The sequence below is a fragment of the Haliotis cracherodii genome, unplaced genomic scaffold (assembly GCF_022045235.1).
Source record: "Haliotis cracherodii isolate W230 unplaced genomic scaffold, xgHalCrac1.p SCAF_3, whole genome shotgun sequence".
NCBI classification, from domain to species: domain Eukaryota; kingdom Metazoa; phylum Mollusca; class Gastropoda; order Lepetellida; family Haliotidae; genus Haliotis; species Haliotis cracherodii.
Window position 1 is genome coordinate 64,542,926 of NW_027266286.1, and position 17,234 is coordinate 64,560,159.

The following is a 17,234-nucleotide window of genomic DNA, read 5'->3' on the forward strand; positions in this document are numbered from 1 at the left end:
TCTGTAAAGTGCAATGAAAAGCTTCCATAGGCCCGTCTCCTCTGATTTCAGAATAAAGGCGTTTGTTCACAAACAAGAGAAGAGTCCCATCACTTGATATGTAGATTGTGGCAGTGGTGTTATGCTAATTATTTCCCATAGGTTAGAAATAACCGAGTTCATAAAAATCGTATGTGGATCAGTGCAAATATCACTTCACGCGCACCATTGTATTATTGACGCCATTCGAATCTTATTGTGACGGTCGGAATGACGTCACACTACAAAAGACGTCATAGCGTAAAATTAATGACGTCATTTGACAATTGTGGGTTACTGAGACGGCGATCGTGAACAGTGCATTTTTTTCTGCAGGGGCGCATAAAATAATTAAGAAATAATGGGCAATTAAGACATTATGTAGAGGGGAATGTCCGAGTAACTCTCCAATTCATTAAAAAACACATTCCTACTTCCAGTTTCACACATTAACAAAACAATGGAACGCATTTGAAAAATAAACCCGACCTCTTTGTAGACTGTATTTTTTACTGTGTGAATCGCCCTTGCATGATGCACGAGGAACGCGTTCTCTGCCACTGTAGCACGTGCACCAAGCTCCGTCGCGAGCTGATATTTACAATGCATGGTACACGGCTCTTCGTAGTTTCATGGGGTCCTAAACTCGTATTTTATCATTCGCTTGCTCTTTGTAAATACATGCTGACGGGTATTATAGGAACTATAGAGCCCCGAACAAGGCTAAATACGTAACTTGATGTGTTTTTTCTCTCGTCAAATGTTCATCTAATTGCTTTAAATGTGAACATTGTTATATGTAACCCGCTGTAACACAACATCATATACATATTATGTTTTTAGCTTTTAGGAATATGCAACTACTTAAAAATATTGAAAACTTAATTTCACACGGTATTGTCATGTGCCGCCGTAGCTGAAGTCGGCAATTAGACGTCCTGAAATAAACAATACGGGTTTGAACCACTTTGAAAATCCCTTTGCAAACATAAAAAAGTTCAGTCTATTCCAAGTGTAAATTAATTGAAATGTTGGTTCAGGATAATGTGTAACTGCCAACTATCCGTTCCTGAAACATAATGGAGGGTTCAAACAATAGAATGACGTCACAGAAGTGTTTTAATACACTTGCATATGTGTCATATCGATTTTTCGAACATCTGTATGACGCACATGCTCGTTAAATAATCTTTATTATATAATGGGCAGGATAAAGCCAACGTTTACAAATAATATCCGTTAGGGTCATATGCTGATAGAGATGCAAATATCAAAGGTCAAGTACGGACTACTTTCAGTGTTTACAAACAAACATAGCGTCGCCCTTATCATTCGTTTTACAAGTTTGTTAGTGAGTGAGTACGGTTTTACGCTGCTTTTAGCAATATTCCAGCAATATCACGGCGGGGGACACCAGAAATGGGCTTCACACATTGTACCCATGTCGGGAATCGAACCCGGGTCTTCGGCGTGACGAGTGAACGCTTTAACCACTAGGCTACCCGACCGCCCTACAAGTTTGGTCAACTTTGCGAAACAATTCAGTGAGGACACAAGCCTAGCGGGATCAGTTTCTATATCTGTACTGGTAGACCTCTGCTGGTTGGAGCTACCCCGAACTAAAACAGTTGGATTTTACCGAAATATGTTCGAATTGTTACCTTGATTCGTTTTGTCGCTGTGTACATCTGGTACGCTTCCAAACGTTATGACAGGACAGGCCGACTGTCAACAACGTCTGACTGCGGCCGTGACGTTTCATAGACTGGGGTTAGAGTAGCTTCCCTTGATAAAGGGCAGTTACTCTATCGGACAGACCGATGGATTGCCGCGAAAGGCAAGTAAAAACAGTTTGTGTAGGCAATTGTTGTTTTGCATATATGTAGTTACACCACTGTATAAGAAACAGGTTTCTGTTTGAACTATATTAGCTACTGTCACTGTCCGACTGACATATCACTTACCCTCTGACGTGATATATATTAATGCGCACATTCCAGGAAAAAATTGCAATGTTTAGGTAATGTTTGTGAGAGATGGAAAGAGATTTTCGAGCACAGAAATGAAGAATGACATTATATGATAAAGAGGTCATCACGCTTGTGTGTTTGGGGATGGTAAATATCCTGTTTTAGAAATAAACACTATGTATATACCTCTTACAGGCTCGCTAAATACAATGTTTATTCCTAATACAGGATATTAACCATCCCAAAATACACTCGCGTGATAACCTCTATATATTTAGGCTCACTAAATGATAATACCGTGAAAAATAGCGTTATCGTTATTATAGCAAAAATAGATAGAATTTGTTATCAAATAAAAAAAAAACAATATCGGGTTTGAAACATTTACTGCAATCAGCACGAATGTCACAGACCAACGTTTACAAATAACGTCAGAGAACAAACCAGATGATGTCACTATTGTACGTGACGTCATCTATCCCTACCCCTATCCCTATGACGTCACCTAACAATGCGAGTGATAATGGCCTGTCGTCAAGCAATATGAGGGCATTATCAAGTTAAAGTGGTCCTCTCATTTCTGATAGCATTAGGGCGGTTTGGTGATAATTCTATCTATTTAAGCTATAATACAGGATATATACCATCCCAAAACTCACTCTCGTAATAACCTCCATCTATGTCATCATTGCGCCGAAGTGTACGGCCTGTAGGTTTACCATGACGTCATAATATTTTGTCACGTCACTTGGTTGTCACGTCAAAACTGGCACTGTTCGCATTTCGATACATTTTTCGCTATGTTCTTGGTCTGCCTCTTGTGGAGATTTTGGGTCAAATCGGTCCCCCGTAGCTTATGCTTACGTGAGAACAGATTGAAAAGGGCAGACAGGTTCGAGCCCCTGTTGCATGGACAGTTGTTCATTCTTTCGGTCACTGGTTTACCTCGTCTGACGTGATGTAGCTGAAACATGACCTTTGCAAACCTTTCACTCACTCACTCACGAACTCACTCACGAACACATTCAAGCTGCATTCCTTTGTGTTTAGAGAATCGCGCAGAGAGTTATCGTACTGGAGTAAAATCTGAGTTTAATTAGATTGTTTTTAGGATAACGTAGAGAATTATCGTGCATCACCGCCCAATAGAGTGTGTCGTTTGTTTTAGTTTGTCAATAACCTGGCCTTTAATCGGATTACCGTATGGGTCGCGGATTTTCGTTCGCAGCGACATTTTAATGATATTAAATACTGATTTGTACCTTGATTTATTCCGCGATTTAATCCGTAATCCTTCGTTTAACGATATCGTCACACAATGGCAGGAATCAAATATTATATTTGAACTATGCTTTAGATATCAAGCAGGACCAAGATCAAAGGCAAACTTCTGAGCTTAAACCTTTAATCGTCCGAAAAGATGTAATTGATCTAACTCTCCCAGAAGACGTAATTGAAAGATTGCTTAATTGTACATTAGTCCAGTCCTCATTATCAAGTTCTACCATCTTCCCACGGCCTCGAGCTCGATGCAAAGCACGTCGTGGTGATGTTACTGTCGGCGCCCTCTCAATACTTACTATGAGAGTCAAGGCTGTATCTTCACAGCGTGTCAGATGCCCCTGGTATCGGAAAATAGTTTCTGAAATGTGACATGAACGTTCATGAGCACATCCTCCAAACGGGTTATCAGTCGAATTGATACACCTCATGTCGTGGTAGTTGAAGCTGTATGTCGTTGTTGGATTGTCACTTCCTTAAGTGTCCATCATGATAGCTGTCGATGATGTAGTCGGGGCCGTCGTCGTCGTCTCTGTAGTGGTGGTCGAAATATACTTGTGGCACTTGTTGTGGTTGATGCTGATGTATGCTGTGATGGTTGCCGTCGACGTAGTCAAGGTAGGCTAGTCGAGGTATATTCATGGTGTTGTCGTCGTCTCGTAAATTCTTGGAAGTCCTACACGTTACTCCATCGGGTCGTGTCTTTATCGTAATCGTCTTTCTATGTAGTTGTATAACGTCGTAGCTTCTTGATGACGTTGCGGAATGTCGTCTATATCATCGCCCAATTGTCAGCATATGACGTCTCAGGTCATCATCACTGAGTCGGTATCGTCACTACAGCGCCATTCCGGTAGAAGTAAGACTATCGTCACTGTGTCAATGTTGTCACCACAGTGCCATTCAGGTAGAAGTAAGACTATCGTCACTGTGTCAATGCTGTCACCACAGTGCCATTCGGGTAGAAGTAAGACTATCGTCACTGTGTGAATGTTATCACCACAGTGCCATTCGGGTAGAAGTAAGACTATCGTCACTGTGTGAATGTTATCACCACAGTGCCATTCAGGTAGAAGTAAGACTATCGTCACTGTGTCAATGCTGTCACCACAGTGCCATTCAGGTAGAAGTAAGACTATCGTCACTGAGTCGATGTCGTCACTGTAGCGCCCTTCGGGTAGAGGTAAGATTATCGTCACTGAGTCGATGTCGTCACTACTTTGCCATTCGTGTAGAAGTAAGATTGTCGTCACCGTATCGGTTTCGTGACCACAGCACCATTCATGTAGAAGTAAGATTTTCGTCAATGTGTCGGTTTCGTCACTACAGTGCCATTCGTGTTAAAGTAAGGTTATCGTCACTGTTTCGATGTCGTCACTACAGCGCCCTTCTGCTAGACGTAAGACTATCGTCACTGTGTCGGTGTCGTCACTGTAGCGCCCTTCGGGTAGGAGTAAGATTATCGTCACTGTGTCGATGTCGTCACTACAGTGTCATTCGTGTAGAAGTAAGATTGTAGTCACCGCGTCGGTTTCGTCACTACAGCGCCCGTCGAGTAGAAGTTAGATTATCGTCACTGTGTCGATGTCGTCACTACAGCGCCCTTCGGGTAGAAGTAAGATTATGGTCACTGTGTCGATGTCGTCACTACAGTGTCATTCGTGTAGAAGTAAGATTGTAGTCACCGCGTCGGTTTCGTCACTACAGCGCCATTCATGTAGAAGTAAGATTATCGTCACTGTGTCGGTTTCGTCACTACAGTGACATTCGTGTTCAAGTAAGATTATCGTCACTGTCGATGTCGTCACTACAGCGCCATTCAGGTAGGAGTAACATTATCGTCACTGCGTCGATGTCGTCACTACAGCGCCCTTCGGGAAAAAGGAAAGTTATCGTCACAGGGTCGATGTCGTCACCACAGTGACCTTCGGGTTTAAGCAAGATTATCGTCACCCCTGCATGGAGTCATCGTCATTACTTTCAGTAAGAGACGACTAACGGGATCGGGTTGAAAGGCTTGCTGACTTTGTTGATGCATATCGTATTCAAATTGCGTGGATCGATACTCGTGATACCAGTCACGGGATTGTCTGGTCCAGACTCGATTTTTAACAGACCGCCGTCATTTAGCTGGAGTGCGGCGTTAAATAAACAAAGAAATCAAACGAACAAAACTTTCTGTATCATCGGTCACCATTTATGTCCTTGGGGTAGTTACCGCCATGCTGTCGTTACAACTTTATGTTGTCATTGTCGTCACTTTCACTCATCATCCAGTATGTTACGTCAATGATAGTCCAACAACTGTCATTTGTAGAACATACCATTCGTCGTGTTCAGTGAGTGAGTTAATATTTAACGTCACATCAACGTGTACAGGGACGGTCTGGTAGCCTAGTGGTTAAAACGTTCGCTCGTCACGTCGAAGGCCCAGGTTCGTTTCCCTACATGGGTACAATGTGTGAAGCCAATATATGGTAACCGCGCCGTGATATTGCTGGAATATTACTAAAGGCGTCGTCAAACCATACTCGTACACTCGACATTTTCAGAAACACACATTCGGAACATACCCAGAGTGTTTATGGACATCTCGGATTGGTCTTCCCGATATTACTTGAATGGACAAATACTCGCTGTCTTTACGGTTAGTCTAACAGATTAGTGTGAGTATTGTCTCTGCACGTCCAGTTGATCAAATCGCGATCGTCTCACAGAGCTGATGGAGGCGTCGATAGAGATGTCTCGTAGGCTTACACTCGGAACACACTTAACTGACCTCGCACTTCTTGTCTGGTAGATGAAATATTTTTTGTCTGAGTCGGTTGTGCCTTGGTCCCTCTGAGAAAGATCAAGTAACCTCTAATTTGTTTGATGTTTGTTCTTTAACACCATCAGTAATAGTCCACCTATAGGACGGCGGTCTGTAAAAATCAGTTTGGATCACACAGTCAAATGACTGACGCCATGAGCAAAGATCTACGCAATTGGGATAGGATGAAATGCATGAACCAGGTAAACAAGTCTCACCATCCAATTCCGTTAGTCGCCTCTTGCGACAAGCGTAGCGGTGGTGTAGTCTTTTGGTTTTAAGCGGTGTTTTGTCAGGGCGAAGACCCGGGTTCGATTCCCCACATTGGTCGCCGTGATATTCCTGGAATGCTGCTAAAAGAGACGTAAAACCTCACTCACTCGTACGACAAGCTTGGTTGCTTTAGACAATTGTAACCCGGATCTTCACGGGGAATGACCTGTGACATAGATCTAGTGATTAAGCTTTTTTTAAATATATTTATAATAAAACCACAAAATATGTCGGCATGTATGTGAAAGATTATAGTTTGTTGAAATCTCCCTTTCGTCGTGGTAAGCCACAGTCCGAAATGTTTCTAATTAAAGATCTGCCGTCGGCACCACGGATCCTAAAATCATTCTTGCATTTAGCTTCTGATGTGGGTATCGGATGGCCACAATGCCGACAATGAACGTGAACAGATGTTTAGTGACCTCATGTGAATGAGTTAGTTTGGTTTTACGCCGTTTTCAGTATTCCAGTTATATCATGGCGTATCAGCTTAATGTGGGAGGAAATCCCGAAGTGATGCAGGTCTCAAACATTTACCACTTCGGTGAAACCCACGAGCACGGGTATGGTGCTGACAAACCTAGAAACATAATCGGGGCGAACCGGGATTCGAACTCACAACCATAGGTTTCTGGCGTGCCCAAGGGACGCAACTCTGCACAGCGAATCGCGGCGCCTTAGACGACTGGGCCACCCGTGCCCCCGACCACATGTGAAGGCCAGAGCCTCAGGACACAAAGCAACCGTAGCGCTCCGACTGTAATTTCCTACAGGCGGCAGTTTCCGCACTGGTGCGTCTTTGTGAAACTGAGCGTCAGTCCTCACAGAGATATCCCTACTCACCTCTCATTGTTGCCACCCGATCCACATTTTGTGTTTTTATGAAGGTCACCCTACCCCGACGGCATTTTTTCCGTGATATCCAGCTTAAATCGCCTCCGTGATGTCGCTTGAATGGTGTTGTGGACGCCGTAAAACAACATTTACTCATGGGAGAAAGGCGATTACGTCTGGTGTTTTAACGCATAGCTCCGTCACAATTCCTGCATTGATATCTCACGACATACATGACTTGAAAACAGTTCTACAAACTTAATATAAGAAGTAATGACGTTAAATAGCCCTTCATCATCACACATACGGTAAAATGAAAAACAAAAAAATAATTTTGAAAATAGCTCGTTTTAATAAACATTTCCACAGTGTAAATATAAATTATATAAATTAAAAGTATCACATGAACAGAAACGTATACCCATTTGAAACGAGGGAGATCGCTACTGGAACTGAGGAAGTGTTGAAAAAACATGGAATGTTACACATTTTCACAAACGTCGACTGTCGCCGAACACAACGGCTTGATGCAAACTAAACATTTGACATACAAATGACAAGATTAGGCTTTTCACGAATGTCGTATATTATTAAAATACTGCTGTATATACATATAAAATAATTCATATCACTAAATGCTGACTTCGTAGGTTTTGATTAGTAAATGGTATAACAAGTCTCGTAACATCTCGGTTATTCACGTAGAGAGCACCATTCGACACTGACGGGTCACCGTGACCTGCTAAGTTCTCAACGCGCAGTTCACCATTGCTAGTTCGTGGAGCGCAAAATGCACTTCACTTGGGGTTAAGATGTCGGAATACAGCTGGCTTGTACTGCACATCGGGAGGGAAGCCTGGACAACCTCAACTCTAGCCAGGCAGTGGGGGAGGGGGAGGGGGAGGGGGAGACGGAGGGGGTGGGGGAGGCTTACGTTCCTCCCGTCAGAGCTCGGCCAGTTTCAGACTGTGTTTGTACATCGTCTTCTTTTTCTTCGCGCGCGCGTTCTGGAACCACACTTGAGTTACCTTCTTACTTAGCCCAGCCAGGATGGCGATATTTTCCAACTCCTTTGTGCTAGGGCTGTTGTTTTCCTGGAATAGTTTTGTTAATAGTCCGGTCTGTTCCTCCGTGAACACGGTCCTTGGACGTTTTGACTTGTCACCGTCTATATCTCCTGGAGACGACGTCCCGTTGAAAGGAGACGAAACCACCTTTATACCACCAACGTTGCCGTTGAATAGCTCTCTGATGTGTGTCTTGCACTTCAGTTTACTTCCGTGAATTAAAAACTCCTCTCCTGTAGCGAACTGATGCTGACACAGATCACACGACAGACATTCCATGTGGTAAACACATCCATGCGATCGGCGGACCCAATCATCCGGCATCACAGGTTCATGACACTTCTCACACGACGCCGCGCACTCTCTGACGTAGTCATCACGGCAGTAGACGTCGTCGTTGTCGATGAAACACGACGTCTGCTCTGCTAGTGACGTCAAACAAACGCAGCACTGGAGACACTGCACGTGCCACGCATGCCCGCGCACTCGGAGGTAGATATGATCCATGATGTCGCCCCCGCAACGATAGCAGGACAAAGCGTTGCTGCTGGTGTCGGACGTCGAGGGCAGGCTGTCCATGCTGTCTTCACGGAAACCGTACTCGCAGTAGCGGTTGAAGGGACTTGGAGTCAACAGTTCCATGTCTGTATCTGACATATTGATTTTGTGAAAATACGTCGGGAACTGTCAAAATACAGAAAGATTTCGGTTGCAATCTGCTAACCCCCACAGAAAGGACTGAGTGAAACACTGGCTCAGCCGCTCCCTTAAGTCGGGTCTCACACACAAGCTCTCAGACTGAAGCTGACAATGGTCGTCTCTCAACTGGCTCGATCCCACACGGGCTTCTATTATCAATACGCTTGGAAAATCTCTATGTTGTTCCCTCGCAGAACACAGTAGATTCGCAACTCACATCGCAAGCCCACTACGGATTTCATCCAATCAGCGCCGTGTATCAATTATTCAGTGCGCTGTGATTGGTTGAAAGCGAGAAGAGCGCTGGACACAAAGAACCAGGTGAACCGTGTCCGAGCGCTGATCTAACCCTGCCTCGCTTTGTTCAAAGCCCGACACACTCTGCCTACCCTGCTGCCGGCATACAGCGCGTGCATCATAATGGGCCCCAGCGACAACGCCAGGTCAGACGCCGATCCCCTCCCCCACCCCACGTGTACCTCGGGGTGAGGGTTCTTCCACACACGCGGAACTGTCAAAACATGAGTCGAGTTTTAAACTAACGCCTGAAATACAAGTACAACATTTTCAGCATAGCGTTCTTTGACGATGTAAACTATTTCAGCGTTAGACTTTCGCGAAACACTGTGTATGTTGCGATACATCGTCGACGCTGTCTGCTTGAAACGGAACGCGTAAATCGATTGCCTGCATCTCGACTAGCAAGCCGGCTTTGTCCCCCATCCCCACTCCCGCACATGCCCCTCCCCGCGGGGAACGCATCGATTTCATTTCCCATCTTCCATCCTTCCCCCGTTCCCTCTACTACCAAGCATATTCCAGGCTGAATATTTTATTCGTCTCTACTTTCATTTTCCTTTTTAAAAGCGACGCGTGCGAAATAAAAGAGCCTGACGTTCCTTTCATAAACAATATTACTGAATAAATCAAATGTATAATTGATTCATGCTGTTGCTGTTATGCAATTATTGAAGGAATTCACTGCCTTGAGTAATTCACGGAGCTCGCCCATTATGACATAATTATATTTGACAGTTTAGACTCGGGTCAATAATCACGGAGAATCAAGAAACAAGCTTAATTCCATGAACTGTCGGCAAACTATCGATGTCTGAGCGTCTTCCATAGCCCTATAGGGTAAGCGACATGTAACACATGTTCATCCTGGCTTTACAGTATGACCTGGCAACCGTGTGTTCCGTATTTGAGGACACAGGCACATATAAGAAACACAGGTGAAGTGATTTCATAACCTCGCTGACAGTGTATCTATACAGTGTTCAAATGCGGCCATGACAAAGAGAACACATTGTGTGCATTCATGACTCAAATCGCGCATACAAGGTATTATAGTACCATATAATATACATGCATTCATAATCCTATACACGTACATAATGTAAAGTATAACTGAAAAGTATTAGCACTAATACAATGTATAGTTAGACGATGTTCATGGGACTAAGCAAATACACAAGGCTTATACACGGTGCACATCTAGTTCCATGAACAATGACAGAATGAACAACAGCACCTTTGCAAGATATAACTTCGCCGTACACTGAACATAAGTCAATCTATAAGTACACTAAAAGTCAGAAATTCAGAAAAGCTGCTTCTATGTAAATATACCCAGAGTTCTTTCACGCACCGAAGTAAACGATACAATGAAGCCCCGTACTACTAACTAAAGGTGTTCTTATCACCGACATAACCTAGCATGTTTGCGAATCAAAATAGCTGTGTTGCATCTGTGCATGAAGGTCAAACACTAGTCTTTCTCACAGTCCATGAACCATATTATTTCCCCTTCCGCCCAGCCCCTACTGTGATGCTAAAGTCTGAATGAAGCAAGTCTAGATTTTCCATTGGTTCATAATCTCCCATCTCATGCACTGGGGCTCCTTTTCGATTTAAATGTAGCTGCTTGTTTTGAAAATTATATATGAAGCGTTCGCAAAATATTGTTACTATAAGAGTTCGCATGACCACTTTACATGTAGAACAAACCTGCTTATGTATGATAATAAACATTCACACATCTTCCCAAATTGAACTAGGTGAAGATTTGACCCGGAAGTAATTATATTCACGTGAGAAATTCGTTCGCATGCCAGGCAGATATTTGCAAGTGTTCAGACAGAGGTGTATGTACGTTCAAGTCAGTCTTGTGTAGAGATCTTGCTTCTGTGGCACTGCGTAACATACAAGAAAGTAGGAGTGGAGGGTGGGATGGGTGTGGTGGGGGTGGGGCATATGTATGCGACCCATCACTGCATCTGCGCATTATACTGCTGTAAGTTATGTTGTGTTTTAGCAACAAATGGTGATTTAAGGTTAATTGTGTCTAGAAGGACCCAGTCGGGCTATGTGTACTGTTATATTGTAATGTGATATGCTGTCTATTTTACATGTATACACAACGCTGGACATTTTTTAATTAATTATGTTTCATTTCTACTTCTTCTTCCTCCTCTTCTTCTTCTACCTCACCTTCTTCCTCCTCTTCTTCTGCCTCTTCTTATTCTTCTGCCTCTTCTTCTTCTTCTTCCTCTTCTTCCCTTCTTCCTACTCTTCCGCTGCCTCTTCTTCTTCCTCTTCTTCTACAGCCTCTTCTTCTTCTTCTCTCTTTTCTTCTTCTTCCTCTTCTTCCTCTTCTCCTGCCTCTTCTCCCCCTCTTTTTCTCCTGCCTCTTCTTCACCCCTCTTCTTCTTCCTCCTCTTCTTCTTCTGTCTCTTCTTCTTCCTCCTCTTCTTCTGCCTCTTCTTCTTCTTCCCACCTTCTTCCTCCTCTTCTGCTGTCTTCTTCTTCTGCCTCTTCGTCAGCCTCTTCTTATTCTTCTGCCTCTTCTCCTGCTTCTTCTTCACCCCTCTTCTTCTTCTGCCTCTTCTACTTCCTCCTCTTCTTCTGCTGCCTCTTCTTCTTCTTCTGCCTCACCTTCTTCCTCCTCTTCTGCTGCCTCTTCTTCTTCTGCCTCTTCTTCAGCCTCTTCTTATTCTTCCGCCTCTTTTCTTCTTCCTCCTCTTCTTCCTCTTCTCCTGCCTCTTCTTCGCCACTCTTCTTCTGCCTCTTCTTGACCCCCCTTCTTCTTACTCCTCTTCTTCTGCTGTCTCTTCTTCTTCTGCCTCTTCGTCAGCCTCTTCTTATTCCTCTACCTCTTTTCTTCTTCCTCTTCTCCTGCCTCTTCTTCACCCCTCTTCTTCTTCTGCCTCTTCTTCTTCCTCCTCTTCTTCTGCTGCCTCTTCTTCTTCTTCTGGCTCACCTTCTTCCTCCTCCTCTGCTGCCTCTTCTTCTGCCTCTTCTTCTTCAGCCTCTTCTGATTCTTCTGCCTCTTTTCTTCTTCGTCCTCTTCTTCTGCCTCGTCTTCTTCTGCCTCTTTTTCTTCTTCTTCTTCTTCCCCTTCTCCTGCCTCTTCTTCTTCAGCCTCTTCTCCTGCTTCTTCTTCTTCTGCCTCTCCCCCTCTTCTTCTTCTTCTTCTTCTCCCTCTTCTTCTTCTTCCTTTTCTGCCTCTTCTTCTTCCTTTTCTTATTTTTCATCAACCTTCAGCTTAACGCCTGCCAGTCACATTTCCATGGAACGTGACTGGACTGTGTATATTCAGGGGCGTTCCTGTTGTCTTCATTTGAAACAAACCTTTCCGTTTATATTTTACATGTTTTGGAAAAAAAAACGCAATTAATAACGTAAATATATGCTATATTAAGAATTCTTTTGAAACGCTTGCATCCGTTTCAGTTCTACCATATACAGAAACATGCGTTAATCGTGTGAGTCATATAAGTGGAGAACGTATTTTTACATATTGCATTCTCGTGTATATGGATTAATCATTTCCCTCTACGGCAATGTAATGCTACACATTTCACAGGAACTTAACAATTGGAGCTCACTTTACCCAATCACCGTGAAATAGGACCAGGTAATATGTCGAACGTGTTGTCACCAAATACATGACAGACTCGAAATGTCGAGACAAGACGAAAATCGTTACTATAGCAACGTATCTTTGTTTTTATACATTAAGGGCGTTGCCGCGTTAAATGTCCTCGGTCACCACACCCGAATGGTTGAGTCAAATGTCCACTGGCTTGGCTGTGGTCCGCGTTATAACGAGGGATCTGTTCACACACCTGTTCACATTTGACGTAGTGAATGGACTGTGTGGAATGACTGCTCGATGATCAGCCCTGCCAGGCACACTAATGAACATCGACGTGAGCACTGTAGGATGGATGTTGTCACATCCCACGTGGTGTTAGTGCATGATGTGTTAATGCATGATCTGTGGCAGCATGAATACCGTGTGAATAATATGTTCGTTAGTAATGCAGGTTTGGAATATATTTGTTAAATGGGGCAAATATCATGGATAAATTCACATTCATCAATCGGTGGTGAGATTGTTGGTTAATATTTCAAAATTAGTATTCATTAAAATAATGATTGAGGGTATTTTGCTATGGTTTAGGCAGTGTCTGTACAGTATAGGGACAAATAAAATCACATTTGAGCAGATACTAGTACCTGGATATCTGCGGAATATGATATGATATGACATGATTTGGTATATGGTATGGTATGGTATGGTATGGTATGGTATGGTATGGTTTCTGGTGTGTAGTTCTGTATACGGTCAGCGCGAATATTTATCTTAGGATATATATGTTTAGGCTACCACAACTATAACGCGTGAAGTCCTATTAAATATAATGTCCACTTCTTTAATTTCATGGCAGAAAAACTATTTTCCAGCAGCTGCCTCGTGTGTTTCAGGGACATGTTAATTCTGTAATTTACAGCTGCTTCAATAAATGATACTGGAGACCAAGATGTCGGCGATGTTGTATGTTGACCAGTCAACGTCAGGAAACAATGGGTAGATACTTATGATGGAGACGACCCGTGATGATCCGAAGTAGTGAGGTGAGGTGAAATTGGGTTTAACGTCGCGTCCAAGATTATTGCACTAATATAGCGACGTGCATGCACGTGTGTGAGTGGCTGCTTGTACTAGTCTGGACTGATGCCGATTTATAATGCTAGCACACTGAGGTACAATGCCGCAGTTTAACATGAATACCCCACCCAGACACAGTATACTGACTCCGAGCCGACCAGTCCTAGTTTTAGCCCCTTAATACCGAGCGCCAGACAGGGTAACGTCTTTTGGTATGACGCGGCCGGGGATCGAACCCCGGATCTTCCGCTCTCCGGGCGGACGCTCTACCTGTAGACCACGGAGGCGGTTTGACCCGGAGTAGAATAGGACTTCAGCAACCCATGCTTGTCGTAAGAGGCGACTAACGGAATCGTGTGGTCAGGCTCGCTGACTTGGTTGATGCATATCATCGTTTGGGGAGTGTGAAGCCAGGGAGAGAGTTTTTAGTTTGTACGGGTCTCTGGGGGTAGGAAAGGGGGATTTATCGTTTGGGAAATGCATCGAGGCAGTTGGTGTCAGTGTCTGGGTACATGGTTATCAGGGTACATAGAACATGGCCGTCAGGGTACATGGTTGCCAGTTGCCAGGGTACATGGTTGTCAGGGTACATGATTGTCAGGGTACACGATTGTCAGGGTACATGATTGCCAGTGTACATGGTTGTCATGGTGCTCGATTGTCAGGGTATATGGTTGTCAGGGTACATGGTTGTCAGGGAAAATGATTGTCAGTGTACATGGTTGTCATGGTACACGATTGTCAGGGTACATGGTTGTCAGGGTACATGATTGTCAAAACAAACGTGCAAAGAGATAATATCAGTGAGTACAACACAGCTATTGAGATGTGCTGCAGACAATGCATCTGTGCAGACAGTGCATCTGTGCAGACAGTGCATCTGTGCAGACAGTGCATCTGTGCAGACAATGCATCTGTGCAGACAGTGCATCTGTGCAGACAGTGCATCTGTGCAGACAATGCATCTGTGCAGACAGTGCATCTGTGCAGACAATGCATCTGTGCAGATAATAGTACTAACTAGTGTACACAATTAGTTTACGAAGTGACGTCACGATACTATAAGATTCTTGCGCCGAGAAAACAAATAGTGCTAACCTAAGAATTGTTTTTCAATCAATAGAAATCAACAGCGATTTACTTAAATACAAATGTGGTAAACGCGGGTATCTATGTTGGATATATGCTTCCCTTATATCGGTATAAACAAACAAAAACAAGCAGTATAGGAAATTCATTATCCATATAAGTTTGACAGAAAGGACACAATCTGATTGGCTTCCGTACATAACGTCGTCGTCCAGTGTTAGTCATTATTTCAGACAATGTGAAACGAAATCTTGAAATGCAGAATTTGTCTGGACTGTGTGTTGGAGCTATGCCTGTTTGGACTGTGTGTTTTTCTATGGGTGTCAGGAAGACGTTGTCGCGTCATATAAGGGTTTGAAGAACTTGGGTATTAAGGAGTGTGGAATTACATGGTTAAGGTATCTTGGGTGTCTTAGTGCCGGTGTCGGTGCCATCCACTTTTTTTTCCAAAGCAAAATCGAAACAGGTTTAGATCTAATAAAATATTCACATAACTCCCCACTCAAAATGGCGTGTAGTTTATCTGGTACATATCTGCATCAGTGACACTGGCGTCGCCATCAACCACAACAACTTCCGATTTTATTTTTTTTTACGCTTAACTATCCTTTTCAAAAGCTGAGTACCGGCTTTTGATATCGTTATAAAGCATTTGTTAAACAGGATTTAACACATTAGAAGTTATTTTCTTCACCATGTGTTACAGCAGATCCCAGCACACAAAAGGACACCCCTCGTCTACAGCATGTGTCTCCCTCTATCGTTGATTAGTATACTTGTATATACCTGGACCAGGTTTTCAGGTGAGAGAGAGTTGTGGCATTGTGTGACAACGTAGGCTTACATATGTTACGTAAAAGCTTCCCCTCGCGTGAGTGTGTGTTCTGATCCACCAGACACACCATCGCGTTAATCATTAACCTAACAATGCCCTACCCCCTCCCTACCCCTCCCCCACCCCTTAACATCTGGCACGCGCGAGGACAATGCAGCCGGACAGCGCCCTTCATCTTCCGCCCTAAATTAGAGTGGACACAGCGACAGCGCGCATGCGCGGACCGGACACATCTGTTAAAGCAAGCCCAGCACGCGATCTAACAATGGGTATTATTGATCGGCCGCCTACCCGGGTTGAACAGCTTTATTCGGCTGTACAACGGTTGACTGCCAGAAATCGTTCCCGTGATTGTCAAAGGAGATATCAAACCACCCATAAAACGTTAATATAATTATTACTTTAATAAGGAGGAAACAAGAATGAATTTTGGGAGTAATATGTTATCGTTAATTATCTCAAGTTGCTTTGGCTCTACAAGAACTAAAATGTTTGAGGCTGATTAGCTGACTATTTAATGTTGAATATATTTACATTGACATTGATGTAATCAAAACGTTATCGAATATATTTATTGTTCCGATTTAAATTAATCAACTAGCATTATTAACTCAATGCAGTTGCGCGATAAGAGCCTAACATGGAGAATAGAATTAACTTATTTCTTTAGAGATTGCAGTTGTACAGGGGGGGGGGGGGGGGGGGGGGGGGGGCACAAACATTGGGGCAGCTACTTTCATGCGTGACATCGTGGTTAAACATTCATGGGAGAAAATGGAATATAAATACAGAAGTAGTTTGTAGAAGTAATTATAACGTACGCTCGTTATTAATTTAAGTCATTACGACGGCAGATTTAACTAACAAGTCAGTCGGTCATACGGACCATGCGTATACAATAGAGCCCGTGCAAGTCTATAATAGTTTTATTTCTTTGTTGTTTAACGCCGCACTCAGCAATATTCCAGCTATAATAGTTGGCGAGTCTACATTACTGCAACTTCAAATGAAAATAATCTCTTGGCTCTTTTTATATTATATTGTAATGATAATATTCATAATTTCACAACGTTTTCTTCTGTAAAATATTTTCATTTCAGAGACTAGATGTTAGTCTAGTTACCAGTCACTTCTAATCCCACTGTAGGCTGATTGACGGGGAAGTTTTGTGAATAGACAGTTTTAGGTAAAAAATACTTATATTATTCTGCATCGGTGTATGTTTACTGCTATTGGTTGAATTAGCTCAGGCGGTGAACAGAGAGTGTCGCAAACTAAACAATGCATGACGATACGGAAGCGAAGAGTGTCGATTTGATACCTTTGATCCAGGGTGTTTGAATCTTTCGTAGCGAATATGGTAACAGTTTCCCCGATAGACAACAGAGACCCTTGCAAC

The 17,234-nt window shown here is 43.3% G+C and overlaps 2 protein-coding genes across 2 annotated transcripts; both read right to left on the reverse strand.

The window, feature by feature from the left end:
- Positions 1 to 8,085: 8,085 nt before the first annotated feature.
- Positions 8,086 to 9,123, reverse strand: LOC139475008 (LIM/homeobox protein Awh-like). The gene has a single exon (XM_071258218.1). It carries the CDS (start codon positions 8,910 to 8,912, stop codon positions 8,133 to 8,135), a length of 780 nt encoding a protein of 259 aa, XP_071114319.1. The 5' UTR covers positions 8,913 to 9,123; the 3' UTR covers positions 8,086 to 8,132.
- A 2,434-nt stretch (positions 9,124 to 11,557) lies between these two features.
- LOC139475613 (uncharacterized) lies at positions 11,558 to 13,164 on the reverse strand. Its single transcript, XM_071258802.1, has 4 exons — positions 13,085 to 13,164; positions 12,110 to 12,478; positions 11,892 to 12,075; positions 11,558 to 11,806 (listed from the first exon to the last, which is right to left on the reverse strand). The coding sequence occupies exons 1-4, from the start codon at positions 13,162 to 13,164 to the stop codon at positions 11,558 to 11,560; spliced, it is 882 nt and encodes a 293-aa protein (XP_071114903.1).
- Between the last annotated feature and the right edge of the window lie 4,070 nt (positions 13,165 to 17,234).